Below are 25421 nucleotides of genomic sequence, written 5' to 3' on the forward strand. Positions count from 1 at the left end.
ACATGCTGACACTCACTCTCGAGGCTCATGCAGTATGGCCACTGGCTGGTGCCTTGGAATTGTACTTTGAAAAGGTTGGTTGGAAGGGGAAAATATGAAAACAAATAGACAATGAATATTCTACAAGTTCCACATAACTTTAAGTAATTTTTTAAAAAAGATTTTCAACACTGTAAATATGGGCAAAAAGGTATGTATAGTGCAAATACTAAAACAAAGCAGACGTGTACAACCCAGAAAGCCCAAATTTCCTGAATGCTTTGGTATGCAAATCGTTATGGCGCATGAAAAATCTACCCTCATACCTACCCTGTGCTGCAAGGTTTTTGCCCAATTCTGCATTGCTAACCCGTCCATTTTGCGATTTCTTTCCTTCCTCTCCAACTGTTTGGTCCAAATGGACCACACAGCCCTAGCAAGAAACAGTATTGGTTAATATGGTAAGTTCCTCCTTTAACAATTTACCAACGCTGGGCTGGGCAGCCATTACAGACTATATCAAATATTGAAAAAGGCGAGGAGAATGGGATCTGTTGAAAATACAATGAGATCTGCAGGAGTAACAGTCTGTATTGATAGAGGACTTCAATTATCCAGAAATAGCCTGGGATATAACCCTAATGGCGATGGACAAGTGATCTATAGAGCGCATTCTGTACTGGTTTCTAAATGCAATGAAAAATACAGCACTGAACATTAGTCCAGGTAAGAAATGGGGACAATAGCTGATCTGAAGCTAAGAAGTCATCATCCATGCTTTTTTTTAAAAAACTTTCAAACGCAACGATACCAAAAGCTCTCCTGGCCAACTTCCCGCCTTCCACCATATATTAACTTCAGCTCTTCCAAACTCGTTTAGAATTATAGAATAGTACAACACAAAACAAAACCATTCGCCTAATGTGTCTGCACCAGCTTTATCGAAGAGCAATCCAGTTATCCCCATTCCCCTGCATATTGGTGGGCTACTTCTGGATAACTTTAATTCTCTATCAATACAGGCCTGTTACTCCTGCAGATCTTTTTGTACTTTCAACAGATCCCATTTCTACGCCTTTTTCAATATTTAATATAGTCTGTAATGGCTGCCCAGCAAATTTTTCCTTTTCAAGTATATATCTAATTCCTTTTTGCGAGTTATGATTAAATATGCTTCATCACCATATCAGGAAATGTGTTCCAAATCCTAATCACTTGTTGCATATAAGGTTTTCCCTCATCTTGCCTCAGGCTCTTTTGCCAATCTGCTTAAATTTGTGCCCTCGTGTTATCCACCCTTCAGCTTTTTACAGTTGCTTTTTATTTAGGCTATCTAAACCCTTCATGTTCCCCATAATCTCAGTCCCACTCACCCATCACCCCTATACTCACTGACCGACACTGGCTGATTCATCAACGCCTCAAATGTAAAACTCTCATTTTTACATTCAAACTGCTCCATGAACTCACCCTATCTCTGTAACCTTGGGGGAGACAGGGACATAGTGGCAGTACCACCGGGCTTGTAATCCAGAAGTACAGGCTAATGTTCTAGGGACATGAGTTCAAATCCCACCATGGTGAAATTTAAATTCACTTTATTAATCCAATCTGGAATTGAAAGCTAGTCTCAGTGATGGTGACCATGAAACTATAACTGATTGTTCTAAAAACCCATCTGGTTCACTAATGTCCTTTAGGGAAGGAAAGCATCATATTTTTACCTGGTCTGGCCTACATGTGTTTGACTCCTCACAACAGTGTGGTTGACTGCTTTCAAGGGCAATTAGGGATAGGCAACAAATTCTGGCCTAGCCAGCGCTGACCACATCCTATGAAAGAATATAAAACAAACCTCCTCCAACCTGACAACTGTCTGATAACTCTGCATTCTTCAAATTCATGCTCCACTTTCGACTTCCAACAATGGGCAGTTGTCTTGGTCCTAAGTTCTCAAATTCACCTCCCTAAACCTCTCTCCTATGGGAGGCTCCTTAAAACCTCTTTCTTTGGATCAAACTTTTTTCAGCTGTCCTACTATCTTGTTCTTATGTCTCATTACTCTTTTGTGGAACATTCTGGGTTGCGTTACAATCTTAAAGTTACAATAGAAATGCAAGTTGTTATTGAGAACATTTAGGAGCCAGTGAACAGAATTAGGCATGCACTCAGAATGACAACAAAATGCCTCTATCAAAAACAAAGTTGCTGGACTGAAAAAGGGCAAATCTACAAAGGTGGAAAGGAACTAACTTTGATTAATTGGACAGAAACGCTGACAATATTTAAATTATGATGCTGGACAAAGTCCAGCAGCTTTGTTTTTGATATAGGCTTTTTGTTGTCATTCTGAGTGCATGCCTAATTCTGTTATGTTCACTGGCTCCTACATGTCCTCAATAACAACTTGCATTTCTATCGTAACTTTAAGATTGTAATGCAACCCAGAGGTGTTCCACAAAAAAGTAATGAGACATAAGAACAAGATATAGGACAGCTGACAAAAGTTTGATCCAAAGAAAGTGGTTTTAATGTAAGGTGCTGTACGTGAGTTATAAATTTGGGTCTGACACTTGCGTGTACTGATGAATCCAGCCCTTGATATATCTGACCTGGAGCTGACTTTTGGTATATCTGGCCTGGTTTCAGTGATGCTGATACTAAGCGGTCAAAGTAAATTCTTCTGTTTTTCACCACTGACATCCCTCAATTAATTTAACACAAAATTTAATTGAAATAGTCTAACAGTTGTTGGTTTGTACTTACTGAAGAGTTGCTTTTACACGGAACTCATCTGCCTCAGTCTGCATCATACGCTTGGTTTTCCGTATGTCTATGTAAAAGAACCAGTGAATCCAGATCTTCCGCATCATCTGTGAATGAGCTGAAGGAAACAGAAAGGAACATCGTTGAATAAGCTCAAAGTTAACAAGGATAGTGGCAGACTGCTGATAGTGAAACCATGTTTGTTAGTGAGAAAGAACCAGTGGTATACATTTCCCATGGTACCTGATGACAACAAATTTTTAAAAATTATTTGTTCATTCATGGGATGTGGGTATCGCTGACTAGGCCAACATTTATTGCCCATCCTTAATTGCCCTTGTTCAGAGGGCATTTTAAGTGTCAACCACATTGCTGTGGGTCTGGAGTCACATGTTGGCCAGGCCAGGTAAGGATGGCAGATTTCCTTCCTGAAAGGACATTAGTGAACCAGATGGGCTTTTAAAACAATTGACAATCATTTCATGGTCATCATCAGAATTTTAGTTCCAGGTTTTTATTCAATTCACCATCTGCTGTGGCAGGGCAGGTGACCCCAAATTAAGTTAATTTGTTCTTTGGTCAACAAACACAAGTCAGCACAAACTCACTGACAGGTCACAACAAAGCCTGGTGTGGGACTAGAACTCTGAATAAATGAACTTAGAAAGCAACGTTTGACATCAAACCACATAAGGAGGTATTAGGGTAGATCACAGAATCACACAGTGCAGAAGAGGCCCTTCGGCCCATCGAGTCTGCACCGACACGTGAGAAACACCTGACCTACCGACCTAATCACGTTTACCAGCACTTGGCCCACAACCTTGAATGTTATGACGTGCCAAGTGCTCATCCAGGTACTTTTTAAAGGATGTGAGGCAACCCACCTCCACTGCCCTCCCAGGCAGTGCGTTCCAGACTGTCACCACCCTCTGGGGAAAAAAGTTTCTCCTCACATCCCCCCGAAACCTCCTGCCCTTTACCTTGAACTTATGTCTCCTCGTGACTGACCCATCAACTAAGGGGAACAGCTGCTCCTTATCCACCCTGTCCATGCCCCTCATAATCTTGTACACCTCGATCAGCACCCCCTCCAGTGCAATCACATCCTTCCTATAATGTGGCAACCAGAACTGCACACAGTACTCCAGCTGTGGCCTCACCAAGGTTCTATACAACCCCAACATGACCTCCCTACTTTTGTAATCTATGCCTCGATTCATAAAGGCAAATGTCCCATACGCCTTTTTCACCACCCCACTAAAATGCTCCTCCGCCTTCAGAGATCTATGGACACACACGCCAAGGTCCCTTTGTTCCTCAGAACTTCCTAGTGTCATGCCGTTCATTGAATACTTCCTTGTCAAATTACTCCTTCCAAAGTGTATCACCTCACACTTTTCAGGGTTAAATTCCATCTGCCACTTATCTTCCCATTTGACCATCCTGTCTATATCTTCCTGTAGCCCAAAACACTCAATTTCACGATTAACCACCCAGCCAATCTTTGTGTCATCCGCAAACTTACTAATCCTACCCCCCACATACTCATCTATAAATGAGTATATATAAATGACGAATAATAGGGGACCCACCACAGATCCCTGTGGTACACGATTGGACACTGGCTTCCAGTCACTAAAGCATCCTTTTGTCATCACCCTCTGTCTCCTACAACTAAGCCAATTTTAAATCCACCTTATCAAATTACCCTGTATCCCATGTGCATTTGCCTCCTTTATAAGTCTCCCATGTGGGACCTTGTCAAAGGCTTTGCTGAAATCCATATAGACTACATCAACTACACTACCCTCATCTACACACCTGCTCACCTCCTCAAAAAATTCAATCAAATTTGTTAGGCATGACCTCCCTCTGACAAAGCCATGCTGACTATCCTTGATCAGGCCTTGCATCTCCAATTGGAGATAGATTCTCTCCTTCAGAATTTTCTTCAATAGTTTCCCTGCCACTGACGTGAGACTCACTGGTCTGTAGTTCCCTGGCTTAACTCTACAACCCTTCTTAAATAGCGGAACCACATTAGCTGTTCTCCAGTCCTCTGGCAACCCCCCCGTGGCCAGAGAGGAATTAAAAATTTGGGTCAGAGCCCCTGCGATCTCCTCCCTTGCCTCCCTCAGCAATCTGGGACACAAATCATCCAGACCTGGAGATTTGTCCACTTTTAAGCCTGCCAACACCTCCAATACCTTGTCACTATATCAATTTGCTTAAGAACCTCGCAGTCTCTCTCCCCGAGTTCGAAACCTTCATCCTCATTCTCTTGGGTGAAGACGGATGTGAAGTATTCATTCAACACTCTAGCGATGTCCTCTGGCTCCATCCATAGATTGCCCCCTTGGTCCCTATTCTTTCCCTGGATATCCTCTTCCCATTGATATACTTATAGAATATCTTGGGATTTTACCAGCCAGAGCTTTCTCATATCCCCTCTTTGCTCTCCTAATTGCTTTCTTAAGCTCCACCCTGCACTTTCTGTACTCCACTAATGCCTCCACTGATTTGCTTCCCTTGTACCTGCTAAAATCCTCTCTTTTCCTTCTCATTGTAACCTGAATATCTCTGGTCATCCATGGATCTCTGGGCTTGTTACTCCTTCCTATCACCGTAGAGGGAACATGTTGAGCCTGTACCCTCCCCATTTCCTTTTTGAACGCCCCCCACTGTTCCTCTGTAGATTTCCCCACAAGTAGCTGTTCCCAGTCTACCTTGGCCAGATCCTGCCTTATTTTACTAAAATCCGCTCTCCCCCAATCCAAAACATTTTTTTGCAACGTGTCTATTTCTTTGTCCATAACAAGCTTTAATTGTACCATGTTGTGGTCACTATCACTAAAATGCTCCCCCACCACCACCTCAGCCACCTGTCTGGCTTCATTCCCCAGAATTAGGTCTAGCACTGCGCCATCCCTTGTTGGACCCCTACATATTGACCTAAAAGGTTCCCCTGTACACATTTCAAGAAATCCACTCCATCCAAGCCCTTAACAGTATGTCTATCCCAATTATTGTTAGGAAAGTTGAAATCACCTAATATAATTACCCTATTGATCCAAAGCTTGGTCAAGGAGGCAGGTGTTAAGGAGAAAAGAGAAGTAGAGGGTTGGAGAGGTCGAGAGAGGGAATTCCAGAATGTACACATTAGCAGCTGAAGACATGGCCACGAATGGTGCTACCAGTTAAAACTGGGTGTGCTCAAGAGGCCAGAAATAGAGGGGCAGGGAGATCGTCAAGGTTGTGCGGCTGGATGGGATTAGAGGTCAGGAGGGGAGAAGCTGTGGAGGGATTTTAAAAAAAAAACAACTTTAAATTTAAAGATTTTAAATTAGTATTTCCTACAACTTGGGCCTGTACTTCGAGTAAATAAGGGGCAGCTGCTCTTCCACTGACAGGAAAACTGGTACCCAGAGGACCCAGAGAAAAATCAGGGCAGAGATGAGGATTTTAAAAAATTTTCTTTGGCAAATTGTGATCATATGAATATTTGGTAGAAGCAGATTCAATAGCAACTACCAATAGAGAGTTGGATAAATACTTGGATATATACTTAAAAAGGAAGAACTTGCAGAGATATGAGGAAACAACAGTGGAGGGGGTGAGGGGGCTGGAACTAATGAAAGAGCTCTTTCAAAGAGCTGGCACAGGCACAATGGATCGAATGGCCTCATTCTGTGCTCTGGGATTCTAGGCGCACTGCATTAGGTGTTTTGAGGTCATGTCACACCCCTTGCCTATGCTGCAGGTGACATCACACACAAGTCAGACTGCAAGAGTTTGCCTTGACAAGAATGTCAAAATTACTTTTATCAATAAAGCCAACTGTGTGGTAAGCCTGACAATGTGCGCTTTTATCCTAAGCTTCTATACAGGAACACAAAAGGAACCACAGCGAAATGGCAATTAACATATTTTCTCAGTCAGCCTTTATTCCCCAAACTGATAAGTCACTGTTCAGAATGCAAATAAAGTTTACTCCCCCCTCAAAAGCTTGAATTAAAGAACAAGAGGTTAAGGTATTTTGATTCTTCCAAGTGTAGTTTACATGGTAATGGTCTATATATTTTATCATTTCAATATCTAGTAAAAGAAAGGGTTACAGAAATGTAGATTGAGCCTTGCAAGTTAAAATTTCTAAATTGTTGATCCCACAAATGGTCTGTACTCTCACTATAATGTGCCTCCTCACCAAAAATACCCACTAGATGTCATCAGAGGACTTGTGTATGAGGTGATGCACTTTGGTATAAAAAAACATGGAGACAGTATAAAATAAAGGATACTATTCTAAAGGGTATGCAGGGACAGGGAGACCTGGGTGCATATGTACATAAGTCATTAAAGGTGGCAGGGCAGGTAGAGGGAGCTGTTTCTGAAGTATACAGTATTCTAGGCTACATTAATAGGGGCATAGAATTCAAGAGCAGGGAGGTTAGGATGAACTTATATGAGACACTGGTTAGACCACAGCTGGAGTATTGTGTATAGTTCTGGGCGCCACACTATAAGAAGGATGAGAACACATTGGCGAGAGTGCAGAAGAGGTTTAAAAGAATGGTCCCAGGGATGAGACACTTCAGTTATGAGGAAAGATTGGAGAATTTGGGACTGTTTTCCTTGGAGAGGAAAAGGCTAAGAAGAGACTTGATGGAAGTTCTCAAAATCATGAGGGGTCTGGTCAGAGTAGCAAGGGAGAAACTGTTCCCACTCGTAAGCGGATAGAGAACCAGAGGGCACAGTCTTAAAGTGTTTTGCAAAAGAAGCAAATGCGAGGTGAGAAAAAACTTTTCATACAGCGAGTAGTTAGGGTTAGAAATGCACTGCCCGGAAGTGTGGTGGAGGCAATTTCAATTGAGGCATTCAAGAGGTCATTGGATGATTATTTAAACAGAAACAATGTGCAGGGTTACGGGGAAAGGCAGGATATTGGCACTAAGTTAAAATGCTCAGCGAGCCGGTTCAGGCATGATGGGTCCAATTGCCTCCTCCTAAACCATAATTCTGTGATTCTGTGATAAACAGTTTTCAGTCTAAAAAAACTGTAGGAGTTGGAAGTGCACAGAGGATCCTGTTAGCATCTGTAAAGGGAAAATACACTTTGGGTGGAGATCCTTTGCCACTTTTAACCAATAGAATATACCCAAAAGTTTAAAAATGTTTTATTTTTATAAATGTTGCATACTGTTAAATATTTACAACAAATACATGTCAAATATGTCTCCTAATACTCATGCAATCACAAGTGATTCCAGATCAATGGTGATCTCAAACAATGTAGGTCATAGTTTCCCACAATACAGAGCAGTACATGTTCTTTCCACAGATTGCACCTGTTTCAGCTAAAAAAAATAAGTGAAGCCATTCACTGACTCTTCCTCAGGGCAATGTCTTGACCAATCAGGGTCATGTTGCCTGATTTAAATTTCAAACAATGCTTGGCAGTTAACTGTCAGTCACCATTACTGGTGCATTCCCCATGGCAACACCTTTACCAATCAGAGTCCACTTGCTAACCGACTCTCTGCACATACAGTACAAATTATTGTTTTCCCCTTATATTATTATTCTTACAGTGTCCTAATGAGGGCAAGATGTAAAGCTTCGACATGTCTCTTTTTCAGCAATACTCAAGTTCTGTACTACCAAATGACTAAATTTATTAGAGTTCTTGAGGATGTAACAAGCAGGGTGGATAAAGGGGAACCTGTAGTGTAATCAGGTTTCCAAAAGGCATTTGTAAGGTGCTACATAAGAGGTTACTGCAGAAGGTAAGAGCACGAATAGAGGATTGGCTAACTAACAGGAAATAGAGAGTTGCAATCAAAAGGTCATTTTCAGGTTGGTAAACTGTAACTAGTGGAGAGCCACAGAGATTAATGCTGGGGCCTCGACTATTTACAATCTATACAAGTGACTTGGAATGAAGCGCCAAGTGTATTGTAGCCAAATTTGCTAATGATACAAAGATAAGTGAGGAGCAAGTTGTGAAGAGGTTACAAACAGTCCACAAAGGGATATAAACAGGTTAAGTGAGTGGGAAAAAATTTTGCAGATGAAGCATAATGTGGGAAATGTGAGGTGGTCCACTTTGGCAGGCAGAATAAAAAGCAGATTATTTAAATGGAAGGAGGCTAAATGGTGCAATACAGAGGTATCCGAGTGACCTTATACATGCATTACTTAGCATGCTGGTACAGCAAGAAATTTAGGGAGGCAAATAAAATGTTGACTTTTATTGCAAAGAAGATGATGTATAAAAATAGGCAAGTCTTGTTACAACTGTACAAGGCATTGCTGAAATCACATCTAGAGAACTGTGCACAGTTTCGGTCTCCTTACTTAAGGAGTGATATACTTGCATTGGAGGCAGTTCAAAGAAGGTTCACCAGGTTGATTCTTGGGATGAAGGGATTATTTTATAAGGAAAGTTGTGAACAGACTGACAGACTGGGCCAATGCCCCTTTCTTGTTGGTTCAGAAACATACATACTTTCTTGTTAGATCAGAAACAAGCTGTCAGAGTGGGAGCGTTGTTTGGTGAGAATTCCAAGATGAGTTCTTCAAATGTGAAGATTGGAAATCCTTGTGAGAAAGTCAGAGTTTCAGTGAGATTGGGTGGGAGATTGGAAGATGAGGTGCTGTTCCTCCAGTTTGCGTATTCTTTGCTGATTCTCAGTGAAGCCCAACGCAAACTGGAAGAACAGCACCTCATCTTCCGACTAGGCACTTTACAGCCCTCTGGGCTGAATATTGAATTCAACAACTTTAGATCTTAAACTCCCCCTCCCCCCATCCCCACCCCGTTTCTTTTCCCCCCCCACCCGCTTTTTTTTCAATAATTTATATAGATTCTTCTTTCCCCACCTATTTCCATTATTTTTAAATCTAAAACTAAAACCTTTAGTCTTTCCACCCCACCCCCACTAGAGCTGTACTTTGAATATCCTGTATTCCATTCTTAATTAGCACTTTTCTCAGACAAAGACCACCACCTTCAACACCTCTTTGACCCTTTTGTCTCTGACATCTTTTGATTATCTGCTCACACCACACCCTCAATGTGTCTCTTCCCCCCCGCCCCCCACCCACCTTAAACCAATTTATATTTCTCCCTTGTTGAAACTATGCTGCAGTTCTGCCGAAGGGCCATGGAGGCTCGAAACGTTGACTGATTTCTTCTCCGCCGATGCTGCCAGACCTGCTGAGTTTTTCCAGGTAATTCTGTTTTTGTTTTGTTTAAGACAGCAACTTTGTTATTCAATGCATTTCCATGGTGAGGCAGGCAGTGAGATGGCATTTTGGTTAGGTTAATGGCAGAGCAGCACAACTAGGACAGCAACTTTAGAATATTTGTATTTAACTGCGCTTCTCACCTGAAGTTGCTTAACCATTTGAGCATAAGTAAAGGCAAGGGCCATTAGCTCAGTGTTATTTTGACAGCAAATTATGGCCCTTTAGTTGGCTGCTAGCATACAGCATTGCTTAAACTGACGCGTCCTTTTCATTGGTCACTCACTGATCGCAACAAGTAAACACAGCCCAAGATCTCCAAAGATCTTGATCAAGGGGCTTTTTAGATTGGAATGCTGGTCAGGTTCAGTTCAGAACAAGCCAGCATTATTTTTCATCTAAAAATGGAGGTTAACCAGGCTAATTCATCAATTATGAGTATCTCCATCTCATACCGTGTGAAACTGCCATCCTGTATTTTGCTTTCTTCCTCTGCTGTTGAAGGATGTACGTCTGCCAGGCTCTCCACGTTTGATTATATTTATGATACCTGTTACAGGCAGGAATGTGGACATTACAGAAATGAATAGACCTTCAATTTTACATCAAGTTCTCTTGCTACCATTCTCACTTCTCATCAAGATACAAGTTCCTGACTCATTCTGCAGTACAGTTCCAGACAATGACTGCATTTTGCTACCTTGCGAGGACAACATCCATAACGCAAATCCATTGGGTGACATCCAAATCTTACACAAATTCTATACTTCTCCAAAATCCACATGCACCTTCCAAAAACCATGGCTAAGTTCCCTCAAAACTTTCTTCCCTGACCTGGGAGAGTGGTACACCGCTTCTGCTGCTCGGCATGAGAATAGCTAACTCAGCTGAAAATTGGAGATGAAACCTGGAATGTTTGATCAGCATGGTTGTTTGCTACATCAAGCTTTTATTACTTCGGTCATTCAATAATTCAATTCAGTAATTTAGAAAAGAACTCTGCTGCCATAGCAAGCCAAGGTCAGGCGTCATATACCAACTTATGCATGGTAGCAAAGTGTCATGAAATGAAAATGCTGCTGTGTAGCCCCAAATCCTTTAGATCAGTTGTTAAATGCAATGATCAGAGTAAAACTAAAGCATACAGACTGGAAACAGTTTCGGTTCAATCACCAGTCTGTGCTGAATTAAGTATGGGAGGGTTGGTACTGTTGGCCTCAATAACCCTGGACTAGATAGTGTCAATGAGGCCAACTCTAAGGGTTTCTTTACTGATCACTGTCCAGTGAATCCTACTGGAAAGTGCATGATGTGTATGCATGTATGTGTATTCTCTCCTCTTTTCTCTCTCTCACCCATACACCAGAGGATGATAGGATCTAGCATAGCTGTGATGCCCTCAAGCAATTTAACTGTGCTCACAGTCCTGGCTTACATATGAAGGACCACTTGGTGGGGTACCGAAGGGCTGATTGCATGTATGAAACTGCACCTGAGCAAGAATTTAAATCTTTATAAAAGGGAAAAATAAAAGAGAGCAACATTATATAAAGCTTATTTTGTGAAGTACATGCATTTTTAGCACCAGTTAGTTTGCTTTGTCAGTTAAATGGTCAAAGTTCAATCAGGGCAGTTGGTTTTCCAGCAGGCTGCATCACAGTGGTAATAAACACAGCTTTTAAAATAATATACCGCATAATATATAAAACACATTAGGAAAATAATTTCACTTGAAGAATCAGGTACATTGAGTCAGATGATCTCAGGCTTTGCGACTGTCCTCATTAGCCAAGGTTCCTGTTCTTGTTCACTATTCAGAAATCCCTCTGGGAGTGCACACATATGTGAACAGAAGGACAGGATTGGCAATGTCATTGATATTTTTCTGCCATTTGGGTGAGATATCAGAGGAATATTTAGCACTTGTGAGACTGTATCCTAGCTAGGGTGGATGAAGAGCATAAAAAACAGCTACCTGTAGTGACAGTCCGCTCGAACCATCAGTTTCCATTCTATCCTCACACTCCACCATTGCTCCTTCCATTCATCAAATGCTTTACTCAATACTGCATGACAGTAGTGGGATCTGGCAAAAGGAAAACCATGCATTTTGAAAAGCCAGCATCTCTTAATGACTATTGAAGTTTCATTCCAAAAATGTTTATTAAAATTTAAGTGGCCTTACAAAGCCCTATATAATGGTAGCAAGACTTCCTGACTCTTATATGTCAACTTGGTTTCAAAAAAAGGCTGACATACTATTTGCCTTTCTAATAGCTTTTCGCAATTGCTTCCCTCTACAAACGAACCCGTATTTTATTTGCATCTTTATGGCTTTGTTAGCTTGCATTGCTACTTTTAATGATTTGTGAATACATGCCTATAGATCTCTTTGCTCCTTTACCCTTGTTAGACTTAGTTTTCAAAAATAACATGGCTTCCTTAATTTTCCAACTAAAATGCATCATCTCATACTTTACCTGCATTGAAATTAATTTGCTATTTACACACACACATTCTGCAATATTAACATCTTGTATTTTGTCGCAGTCTTCCATAATGTTAACTATAAATACTCACGCAACCACTCCCAATTGGGTGTCATCCACAAGTTTTGAAATTGCAATACCGATTCCCAAGTCCAAATCATTCATGTAAATTGTGAACAACAGTGGTTCCAGCACCAATCCTCGTAGAACACCACTTCCCACCTGAGTTAGTATCTGAGTAACTAAAGTTAACACCTATTGTTATATGTTTTGTAGCCAGCTTGCTATCCATTTTGCTACTTGTCCCAACGACACATGCTCTCAGCACGAATCTGCAGTGTTGTAATTCACTGGTGGCTTTTTCAAAATCCAAGTAAATTACATCTACTACATTACCCTTGGCTACCTTTTATTCATTCTTCAAACAATTCAATAAGGCTGCTCCAGCTCCAGCATGACCTTCCCTTTTGAGATTTGTGTTGGCTATTCTTTATTATTTTCAGTTTCTTGTCTCAGTAGCCACATGATTCTATGCCCAAATCACACTGTGGAAACAAATTAACTTCATCTGCTCTTCTATGATAATAATGAGCCTGCACCTCATTCAGCTAGCAACAGACAGTAAACACCTGATCAGCACCAATGCAAAGCCAATTCTGGATTTGTAGAGATGGCACAAAAGAGACCTACTACAAGGTTACTAAAGCCCAGTCTAAATGTTGTAACACCATACCAGCATCCAGCTAAGCAATGAATTTCAAATTCAGCATTCCATCTGGACTAATTTTTAAACAAAAGTATTTAATTTAGAAACACTGATGTTGGTGGCACAGTGGCTCAAGCCCTGCATTTGTAACAAAGTGAACCATTCTGTCACTGGTATAAAGTGGAGTCAAGGGGGGATTGGACACAGTCATAACACCTCTTGCTTGCACCAAGTTTCACAGCAGTATAAGGTTGGTCTGGAAGCAGCTCATTTGCTTTAACAGCTGTGGGTGGGAGAAAAATGCTTAAAAGTCATTGATACTCCAGCGGTTCAGCTGGCTGCTACACTGTCTAGCGTGAAACTAGGCCACACTGGATGATCCTAGATTTGATCTCTATTGAGTTAGTTGATTTCAGCTCAGGCAGTAGCTGACAGATGGCAACAGGCCCAGTAACCCTGGACAAGGGAGTGGCTCCAGCCAGAGTTACACAACTGATAACTACTAGTCATTTCACATAGAAAATCTATGTGTATCGTCATATGATACAAGAGCAAAGGAGGCCATTCAGCCCACCTGATGGTCATGGAAGGTGTATTCGTAACATGGCCAGTTGATTACCAGCCTGTAAATCCTTCCAATGCACCTGATGGCAGGCAATAAGAGTGGGAATGTTTCCTGGTCAGTCATGCTGCAGAAGGCAATGGCAAACCACTGCAGTACTTCACCAAGCATAATCATGGACCAATCCAATGGAAATCCATTGTCACCTACACCCTCTTAGGGGATGGGACCTGTAGGAGGAGGAGGAGAATAGGACAGAACAGAAGGAAGCCATTGACCCCATTGCTATCTATGCCAACTATTTTTAAAAACAGTTGTTAGTTTCATCCCCAAGATCAATATCCACAAACTGAAAAATACTGGATCCTTTATTGACATCTCCAGCAGCAGGTTAGAGAATTGTGCAAGGAGATCTTTCTGGAAAGGATATGGCGATTTCTAACAGGCTTCTATTACACCAAGTAAAAATGCAGAGAATATTTTCTCTCAGAGTGGAGACATTTACTGACCGGAACTTGTTTCCCCAGATAAAAACAGCAATTTGTTGCGAATGCTGAACCTGCCTCCTTTTCATATTTCATTCAGTGCAAACTAGCAGAACATTTCAAAGAAGTGAAGTAATTTCTGATGTAATTACCTTAGGGGTAATACCTTTGCTGCAAACTGGTCCCGGAAATGTGGATGTTTCTAGACAGTTTTAGACATCGTTTTTCTACCCTAACACCTCAGCCACAGCTAACTGAACTCCGATTTTAAAATTCACATTATTCCATTTAGATTCAAAAATAACATACTGCAGAGAAATTTCTGTTTGAGACATGGCAATGCTGTTTCTGTCACAATGTCATTTTGAAATGCAGCTACCCATTTATGCAATTTTTGTCTCACATCAATGAGATACAGTCATTAACATCACTTTAGAATTAGGATCTCTGTATGCAACATAACATTCTGCGCCCATCTTCAAAAAGACACGGAAGAAAACTAAATTGTACCTCACCTAGCTTTGGATGGAAGGATTCTCCCAAATGTCTTCCGTGTCCACAAATGCAAGAACTTTCTCGCAAGGTGCCTGGGATAAGAAGACAACATTACCAATCGGCGTAGTTTTCTTACAAGGTCAGGAACATGAAATTCTTCAAGCATAAGATTTTGGGCAAAATATTGATTTGGGTTGACAGAACTTGAAAGAATACCTTGAAGCATTAGCTGAAAATCTGTACATGATGCTGGGAAACCAGTGATAAATTCGTGAGGTTTCACCCTCAATGGAAGGATTGCAATTTCTACCAGCTCCCCACACTGGGGCAGGAAGGGACCGAAATTCAAATCCCTTGGCACATTTCTATTGCGTCACTCTTAAGAACGTAAGAAATAACAACAGGAATAGACAATTTGGCCCTTCAAGTCTGCTCTGCCTTTCAATCTGATCTTCTTGTGTTTCAATTTCCACATTCGCATCTAACCCCGATAACCTTTGATTCCCTTGCCCAACAAGAATCTATCTACCTCTGCCTTAAAAATATTCAATGATCCCGTCTCCACCACCTTCTGAGGCAAAGCATTCCAAAGTCGCACAACCCTCAGAAAAAATTTCTCATCTCTGTCCTTAAAGAGCAATCCCTAATTTTAAAACAGTGCCCTCTAGTTCTGGACTCACCCACAAGAGGAAACATCCTTTTGACGTTCACCTTGTTAAGACCATTCAAGATCTTGAAAACTTCAATCAAATCACCCTTCACTCTTCTAAACTCCAGTGGAATCAAGCCCAGTCTGTCCAACCTTTCCTTGTAAGACAACCCACTCATTCCAGGTATCAATCTAGTAAACCTCCTTTGAACCGCCTCCAATGCATTTACATCCTCCCTTAAATAAGGAGACGAAAACTACACACAAGTATTCGAAGTGCGGTTGCACCAATGCCCTGTATAACTGAAGCATAACATCCTTACTTTTATGATCAATCCCTCTCATAACAAAGGATAGCATTCCATTAGCCTGCTTAATTACTTGCTGTATCTGCATACCAACTTTTTGTGACTCATGTACTAGAACACTTAGATCCCTCTGCACCTCAGAATTATGCAGCCATTCTCCATTTAAGTAATACTCTGATATTTTGTTCTTCTTGCCAAAGTGAATAGCTTCGCATTTTCCCAGACTAAACTCAAGATCTTTGCCTACTCACTCAACCTATCTATATCCATCTGCAACCTCATGTCCTCTTCACAACATACTTTCCTACCTACCTTTGTGTCATCTGCAAATTTAGCTGCCATGTCTTCACTCCCCTCATCTAAGTCATTGATGTAAATCATAAAATGTTCAGGCCCCTGTGGGACACCAGAAGACATCAGTGCTCCGCCTCTTGGAGATAAGCCTGTCACAGTCTCCTAGATACTAAGTTTGCTAACGATACAAAGCTATGTGAAAATGGCAGGTGTAAGGAGGACACAGAAAGGCTGCAAAGAGATAACGACAGGTTAAGTGAATGGGCAACAAGGTGGCAGATGGTGTATTCTGTTGGAAGTGTGAGGACATTCACTTTGCTCCTAAGAATAAAAAAAGAGAATATCTTTTCATAGGCGTGAAACACTGATGCTCAGGGCAACTTGGGTATGCTCGTACAAGGAACGCGATGTCAGCACGCAGATGCTGCAAGCAATTAGGAAGGCAAATGGCATGTTGGCCTTTATTGCAAGGGGATTGGAGTACAGAAATAAAGAAGTCTTGCTACAATTGCACACGGTTTTGGTGAGACCACACCTGGAATACTGTGTGTAAGTTTGGTCTCCATATTTAAGGATTGGAGGCAGTATAGCAAAGATTTACTGGACTGGTTTCATAGAATGAGAGGGTTGTCCTATGATGAGAGGCTGAGTAAACTCAGCATCTACCCACTGGAGTTAAGAAGAATGAAAGATGATGCCATTGAGCCCAAGATTCTGAAGGTGCTTGACAAGGGAGATACTGAGAGGGTGTTTCCACTGGCTGGGAAATTGAAAACAATGGGGGCACAGTCTCAGGAGAAGAGTTTGATCATTTAGAACTGAGATGAGGTGAAATTTATTCACTCAAAGGGTTGTGAATCTTTGGAATTCACTACCCCATCATTGACTATATTTAAGGTTGAGATAGACAAATTTTTGGTCTCTCAGGGAATCAAGGGATGTGGGCAGTGGGCAGAAAAGCAGAGTTGAAGTCCAAGATTAGCCACAATCATTGAATGGCAGAGCAGACTCGACAGACCATATGGTCTACTCCTGCTCGTATCATGTTCTTGTGACGCATCAACTAGTTACAACCAGTGGGAGAAAATCCCATGAATGATGGGACACCTAGTAAATGGGTGGCATAATGACTGGCCATCTCAACTGAAAAATAAATAAATGTTTTGCAACACATTATATACTGTAGAGTTAAGCTATAAAGTAGGAGATATGTTGCAATTCAAGCAGGATGGGTCTTCAGATTAAAAACACAGGTGAGATGTGGTGACTGGAGCATTTTTAAACTCTCGCCCCCGCAATGGCTTGGTGAATTCATTCAGAGATTAATTGAACCATACAGACCAGGAAGGTCAGTGATTTTGTCCTCGGTGTGTGTTGAGGAAGCGGATGATAGACATGCTACAATTGGCATCAGCATCCCTGACATAGGAAGGAAAAAAATTAGCCTGATCATTGTCCAGAGGACATTGAGGGAGGAAAACAATGAAAGAGAAATGCCTTCGTGAGAGCTAATTTCAAAACTTGCAGAGAAGCCATTTGGGCAAATTGTTCAGGGGTGGGCGGGGGTGAGGGAAAGAGAGGTAATGAATGGCGTCCGAGAAACGACCTCTACTCGTCATGTCTGAGCCTGCCGAGTGTTGGCGTGCTGTTCATGGAATAAATTGCAGCCAATCCTGTTTCTGTCCATCTGATATCCACACACACACTTTCGAGCAGACGGTCATTGGGAGGCAGCTTAGCTGAATTATCCTTCTCCATAACAGAGTTTTTGGCAAATGGCAACACTAAAATTTCAGTCCAAGGCACGATCATCAAACCTGGTACTTTCCCACCTGATTACATGGTAAAGCATGGGCCAAAAATTAGAACACATTTCTAATCTGATCTTTCAGGGTGATCTGCGCTTATGTCTAAAATTCTAAATCTGCCCTCTTGTATAAGATTGATATATAACATTTTAAATTTGGTGGTGGAATTTAGAATTCGAATTAATTAGTGCTTGACATCTTGAACTCCCAGTGCGATAACAACTTCATTTTATACAAGAAACTTATTGCATAGGATGGGCGTTATACAACAAGCAAATCACAGGAGCTTCCTATTGTATTTTAACATGGATCTATTAAATGTAGAAACCAATTCTCCGTTCTTCAATATATGTGTCATAAAATATGGTTAAGTACAAAAACAATGCAATGATAGTTGGCCTTTTTATTAAAGCCCTACTCAATCAGAACTTAGTAAGACAGGTTCTCTAGGCTAATGTGTTGCAGCCAGTGCACTCGAATCCAGTGTGTGAATGATAGAGCTTTGTGCAGGATACAGTCGATTACAATGCCAAACAGGAGGCACGCCAACACACCTTCCTGAAGTACTGGCCACTCAACTCATCAGATTTTTTTCCCCCAGAGATCTATTCACTGGATATGGTTACAATTCAAATTCTGATTATTGCATAGATCAACAAAGATTATAGCACAGAGCAAGATCATTCAGCTATTGCTCCAGTGCATAGGCCCAAACTGCTCTATTCTCATTTCTTTGCTCTTCCAACCACACCCTTTCTTCAAGCGTTTATCCAATCTCTCAAAGGTAGCATTAGCTACTTAAGGTAATGTACTCCCTGCATCAAAACAATTTCATGCCTCCTTGTTATGGATTCAATCAACTAATGGAAACAATATTCCATCATTTACCTTTCAAACCTACTTGAAACTCTTCCCATCCCTGGTATTTCAGTGGATCTCGACTCGTGGCCCAAATATGCTTTTATAATGGAGTGCCAAAGCAAATACTCGAAATGTGACCTGACAAATTTATATCCACGTGGCATTAAGATTGGAGTGAAAGATTTTCTCTGGACAATGTGTATCAAAATCACAAACCCATTAACAATTGCAATACACAGATTGCGGGGAAATCATCTCCTATGGTATCATGATGCAGGTCAGCAATTGTATGTAGCAGGCAAACTAGAAGGTCTCTCACTTCATAAAATTGAGAAAACTAGGTGAAGTGCCAAGAGCATGGAACACCAGTAAAGCTAAAAAGAGTAATTAAGAAATCAGGTGAGTTGAAGGTGCAGTTGTCAATTGACAACAAATTTTAAAATTCTGTGGGCTTCAGGAGGAAAGGAAAACCGAGAACGATGAGTTCAACAGTTTTGAGGCCCCAGTAAAGAACAATAGGAACTCCTACAATGAGTCTTCAATTCAACTGGTGTAGAGAGAAGAAATGTTAAGGATACTGTTTTCTGGAGGTTCTCCATTTCTATTGGAAGTATTTCTCCATGTAGTTTCAGGGCAAAAATCTCTACCGGGAGTTCATTTGGATCCATCTTAGATGGAAGACTGGCCAGGTTTGAACAACAATTTCATCTGGTTGATATAAAGAACTACTTTAGATTGCATTTCTTACACCTGGAATTCATCCGTGGATGAAGGTGAAATTGAAAAGGCTCAAAGCGCAACAAAGTCTATGAAAAAGAGTCAGATAACCAGAGCTGGTATGATGATAGATGCAAATTTACAATAGAACAATCAGGAACAAATTCTTTACACATAATAACTATTTGTAATAATTTACCAAGGAAGGGGCTAGAGGCAAAAAGATTGACTTTTGTATCACACCAATCAGATGCCAAATAGCCCAAATAATCTTTTCCCATCTTTGTTTCTTTTAATGTTCTTTTGCATGAACTACATTTTGGATATAAGTATTGAACCTCTAAAATAGAACAGCAGTCTTTCAGTATTCACTAAATGCAAACATTACCTAATGCGGAGTTCCTTCAATCGCCCACCTCTGTTCCAGGTGTAATTCACTCTGTAAGGGATCAAGCTCTTTTTGACACGATGTACATTAGTCCCACCATGCTTTATGGAATGTTCCTGGGATGTACTTTTGGGAAGCTGGGTGTTCACTGGAGGGCCCATCATCACAGCACTGGGGAAACAAAGAACAGAGCAGTGTCGATCTTACAGAAACATAACAAGTAACTTCACAACCAATCTCCAGAACCATAGCAGTCAACAAGAAACTGAAACAACCCGTTTTAGTTATTTCTCAGCCAAGGTCGCCTACAAGTAATAAATTTTCTTAGGTTTCTGCCAAACTGGCACCAGCTTACCAGTGCGATGAAATTGCCTCAGGTCACACTGGTTTGTTTAAATTCTTTCATGGGACGCAGGCATCGCTAACAAAGCCAATATTTGTTACCCATCCCTAATTTCCCTTGAGATGATGATAGTAAGCCACCTCCTTGAACCATGGCAGTCTCTGTAACCATTTGGTACAACTAAGTGGCTTGCTAGACCATTGCAGAGGGCAGTCAAGAGTCAATCACATTGTTGTGGGTCTGGAGTTATATGTAGGCCAGGTCAGGTAAGGACAACAAATTTCCTTCCCTGAAGGACATTAATGAACCAGATGGGTTTTTACACAAATGATGATAGGCATCATTACTGAGACTAGCCTTCAGTTCAAGATTTTTATTAATAAGTTCAACTCATTGAATCTAAATTTCACCAGCTAACGTGGTGGGGTTTCAAAGTATCCCCAGGGCATTGGCCTGGGCCTCTGGATTACTAGTCCAGTGACATGGCCACTAGGCCACCATCTCCCCTTGCTGCTGAACCACCTATACAAGCAAAAATACAGAGATTTCAGGATGGAGTTGGGTAGTGTCATTTATTGGATACTCTCCTCTGCCTCTGATCAAAATCTAAATTTAACTGCCTGAAAATCTTCTCTATTATCTATAAGCAAACATTGGAGCAAGAGTAGGGCTCAGCCTCAACAGCTTTTTGGTAGGAGAGACTAGCAAGGTTCTTGGTGAAATGAGCTTGGTTAAACTCAACTTAGATCATAGAAAATACACACCCATAGCCAAACACTACCCCAGTTCAGTGGTCATCTGCAATAAATTGTTCATCTTGCAGAGGACAGGTTTGGCAATGAAGAAATGTCACATCTGGCATTAAGAGCTGTTCTCCTGGGATTGAACTACACAATTAGAACAATAGAAGATTACAAAGGATGCTTTCCTCTGCACCTTATCATGACCTGGGAATGTTTAATGATGATAATGAGTCACCGAAATTGTAAGTTTCCCTTTCCGCAGAAGTAACACCCCTCACAATATTTACTCAAAAAAAGTCAGTTAATTTTCTGATTTTTCCAACAGTTCCTAACAGACTGGGAACTCACATTGCATGCAATATTCAGCAAAAATCATGCCAAACTACACAATGGCTTTGTGTATTCAGTACCAATATCCCACATTCAATGCTTTAAACCAGTTTAAACAAGTGGCCTCACCTCAAACAGCATCTTGAGAGATCTCACCTTATCCAAATTGGACAATCCACCACCTATGTTATGCATTTCTGGAACTCTGCTCCAGAACCATTCTGCCATTGCCTTGGAGATCTCCAAAGTCTTTGATGCTGTTTGTCATCATGAACTTCCAAACTAATCACCACATGGCCTTTCATCAACATTACCCAATTTGCTATCTAGTTCTCTTTGAAATCAATACCTCGCTCATGCTCTAGATCATTTTCCACAAACTCGAGTTCATAGAGCTCTGATCTCTCCACAATTCTGTTTCTTCACACCCATCAGCCTGCTCTACCACTTTCATGGATCATTCAAGTCTGACTTCCTCAGCCTTCATCGAGACACAATACCTCCATTCTCTCAGAGTGCAAGATCTGAATCACAAAATCTTGATCTGCTCCATAAACTACAATAGGGAATTCAAAGTTGGATGTCTTTCAATCCTTCAAAGATAGAACTTTTGGCTTTCAGTAGCACTTCGTGGGTGCTCAAGCAGAAAACATCCGAGTAAACCTCAAATCATCACCACACAATGTAGATGCAACTGTCTGGATATAACCCAAATTAAATTCACTAGTAGGTAGTCAAATGGCCCCCACAAATATCAAGTCTCTGAAATTACTGTCTAAAATCACAGCAAAATTCCAGGCTGTGTGGACAAGACCAAAGATTATGGTGCTAACTCAGCCTGTTGGTGAAAGCTGCTCTCTGTATTCCTGTTCTAAAGCAGAAAAGGTGCTTAGCATTTAGCAAGTAAACATTAATGACGAAATAAGTTTATCTTCAAAGATCCAATTGCAATCCTAAGATATCCCTTCAAAATGAAGCAGATACAGACCTTCTCCACTGCAACACCACAGAGCTTGGCGTCAAAGCTTCTGAAAGTGTATCCCACGAGCCAATAAACAGCCCAGCTCAGGTGCTGTGCCCAGCAAATGAAACTGCTCAGTCCTCAGAGAGAAGTCAAAAAGCCTCTGACAATAGTTTGAGATCAGAGTATCCGTTCCCCCATCCACAACCATCACACTATATTCTATATTAAGGGCCTGGATGACAGCACCTTTTCCCAAGATTTCAGCAAACATCAACACAATTGACAGTCAATTACCCAGTCCAGGAATCACAAGAACACAGTGGTCCAGATTTTGCAGCCTTACAACCAAAATAGGCCAGCAGCCAACTCAGATTGCATGTTAATCACTGTCACCAACCTACCACTCCAACCCCAACATTGATAGCTAATTCCCACACTGATCAAGGCAACAGATCGTACAAAAATGTCCAGAAAAAAAAATCAACTGATCCATCTCACACGTGCCATGCAGACATAGTGCACCCTGACTTACTGTCAACTTAATTCAATTTCCTGAGAACTGAGGAGAAAAAAAAAGGCTAATTTAGGAATAGTACTCTTAGAAATTCCTCACCAACCACTGAACACAATGCAGGAAGCTCCAGATATCATTTGTCACAGCTAACCAACATTACCTCCATATCTCGGGATGTCTTCCACTTTAAGGGATGCTCTCTGCACTTGCTCTTAGTCACTTATCCAAAGATTCACAACTCCCTCCTGAAGAGCTCACCAATGTCTAATCTAATTCTCTACTTTCTTATTTTGTACTGATTCCTCAGTCCTCTCCTCCCTACCCAGCTCAAATAAACTTCTCCCAAGAATCTATTCCCATCATTTCAAAGACCGTAACCATATAACCTCAAAGTCCTTGAACCTACCCTGATAATAAAGACCTTTAAAACTAGGTACCATTCTGCTGGCCCACACCACTTTCTCAAGGGACTTTGCTTACTACACTACATGAACAACTGGGCACAGTATTCTGGATGCAGCCAAATCAAGGGCTTAACAAGTAAGGATTGCATTTCATGTTTATATTTAACTACCTGATCTCTACATCCCAACATACATTTCACTTTGATATGGCCTCATGTCATTGTTTCATGAACTATGGTTCCCAGGTTCCTATACTCTTCCTTAGGCCTAAATGAGTGACCCTGTATGGTATAGGCATGCATAGAATTATCCTGGGTCAAATAAATTATAGTTTACTGATTCAGAAGGTGTTCAAAATCATGAGGGATCCGGATACAGTAAACAAGGATAAACTGTCCCCATTGACAGAAGGGTCAAGAACCCATAGGAACTGGTTTAAGTGATTGGTCAAAGAACCAGGAGTGACAAGAGAAAAAACTTTAAGCGCGTGTTTAGGATCTGGAATGTACTGCCTGAGGTGGAGGTTACTTCAAAGGCTTTCAAAAGGGTATTTGATAAATATCTGAAAAGAAAAAAATTGCAAGACTATGGGGAAAAGGTGGGGGAGCAGGGCGAGCTGATTAGCTTTTACAAAGGGCCAACATGGATGTGACAGGCTGAATGGCCTCCTTCTATGCTGTAATCAATTCTATAATTCTAGCATCCCCATGGGTCATTGGAGTGAAATGTGTCTTTCATCTAATGTTTTTTAAAACTTACTTTCGATGATCTTTCTTCAACAAGTGATCCCCTTTCTTCGTTCCCAAGTCCTTTCTGATTGAATTCTTTGCAGAGCTTGAAGTAATTTTATTTGTCTTCCGATCCATTTGACTCCACGTGAGTGAAACAATATCAACATGAAACATCAACCATCCTGGGACAAGATCACTGATGTTTCTTTCCAGCAATGCACACTGAGTTTGCTGTCAGTTCTTCAGCAAAGGCCTCTGGGTTTAACAATGTACTCACATGTTTACCGTGAATTAGCCACAAAAATAGCGTGATTGACCATGACAGTGTTCTCAAAGAATCTGTGTTAATGATTTGTCATTAGAATCAGTGTCAGCTCCACCAGTGTTGGGAGGGATTTAACAAATGTACATATTTCAAAGAATTCAAGTGGGTAACTTCTTTCCTTGGCTTACTTGCTGCTGTGTCCTTTAGGTTACGGAATTCCAAAATCAATGAAGCTCCCTGGGCTCCTGCAAAAAAGGGTTCAAACAAAAATTTAGCATGAATTCTTGGTTTCCCAGTTATAACTTGTAACTGTACTTAATACACATAACATTTTTAAAGGTGCATCAACTTCAGAGAAAAAGAACATCTGCAAACCTCCAGTTACAAACACATTCACAAGACCATGACTTTTGCTAAAACACATCCCATCACAAGAGTGTTTCATTACTGTGACAACAATAACCCACAGTGGTGGGGTGGAGGACGAGGGAATGGGGGGCGGGGATGGGGACGGGGGTGGGGGAATGGGAGGATGGGGGAATCGAATAGTAATGAGGGGAAGGTGGTTGGGGGAGTGGAAGAATGGGAGAGGGAGTGTGGGATATGGGGAGGGATTGAAAGTAGAGAGGATGGGCTGGAGGAAGATGGAGGTCTGAAGGAGGCCGAGAGGGTGTGGGTAGATGGGGGAGAAGCGGGAAGGATGGGGGTGGGGGGGGGGGGGGGCACACGCAGGGCGAGGGGGGGGCACACGCAGGGCGAGGGGGGGGCACACGCAGGGCGAGGGGGGGGCGCACACGCAGGGCGAGGGGGGGGCGCACACGCAGGGCGAGGGGGGGGCGCACACGCAGGGCGAGGGGGGGGGCACACGCAGGGCGGGGGGGGCACACGCAGGGCGAGGGGGGGCACACGCAGGGCGAGGGGGGGCACACGCAGGGCGAGGGGGGGCACACGCAGGGCGAGGGGGGGCACACGCAGGGCGAGGGGGGGCACACGCAGGGCGAGGGGGGGCACACGCAGGGCGAGGGGGGGCACACGCAGGGCGAGGGGGGGCACACGCAGGGCGAGGGGGGGCACACGCAGGGCGAGGGGGGCACACGCAGGGCGAGGGGGGGCACACGCAGGGCGAGGGGGGGCACACGCAGGGCGAGGGGGGGCACACGCAGGGCGAGGGGGGGCACACGCAGGGCGAGGGGGGGCACACGCAGGGCGAGGGGGGGCACACGCAGGGCGAGGGGGGGCACACGCAGGGCGAGGGGGGGCACACGCAGGGCGAGGGGGGGCACACGCAGGGCGAGGGGGGGCACACGCAGGGCGAGGGGGGGCACACGCAGGGCGAGGGGGGGCACACGCAGGGCGAGGGGGGGCACACGCA

The 25421-nt window shown here is 42.3% G+C and overlaps 1 protein-coding gene across 1 annotated transcript; it reads right to left on the reverse strand.

Moving 5' to 3' along the window:
* Positions 1-309: 309 nt before the first annotated feature.
* LOC144677019 (protein SFI1 homolog) lies at positions 310-24295 on the reverse strand (the record flags this gene model as incomplete). The annotated part of the gene is made up of 7 exons (XM_078537285.1): positions 23813-24295; positions 19756-19926; positions 14751-14822; positions 11969-12079; positions 10449-10543; positions 2746-2863; positions 310-412 (listed from the first exon to the last, which is right to left on the reverse strand). Coding segments are annotated over exons 1-7 (816 nt in total), but the record flags the coding sequence as incomplete, so codon positions are not given.
* Positions 24296-25421: the final 1126 nt, after the last annotated feature.

Source organism: Cetorhinus maximus, unplaced genomic scaffold, assembly GCF_964194155.1.
Source record: "Cetorhinus maximus unplaced genomic scaffold, sCetMax3.hap1.1 HAP1_SCAFFOLD_2136, whole genome shotgun sequence".
Taxonomy (NCBI): domain Eukaryota; kingdom Metazoa; phylum Chordata; class Chondrichthyes; order Lamniformes; family Cetorhinidae; genus Cetorhinus; species Cetorhinus maximus.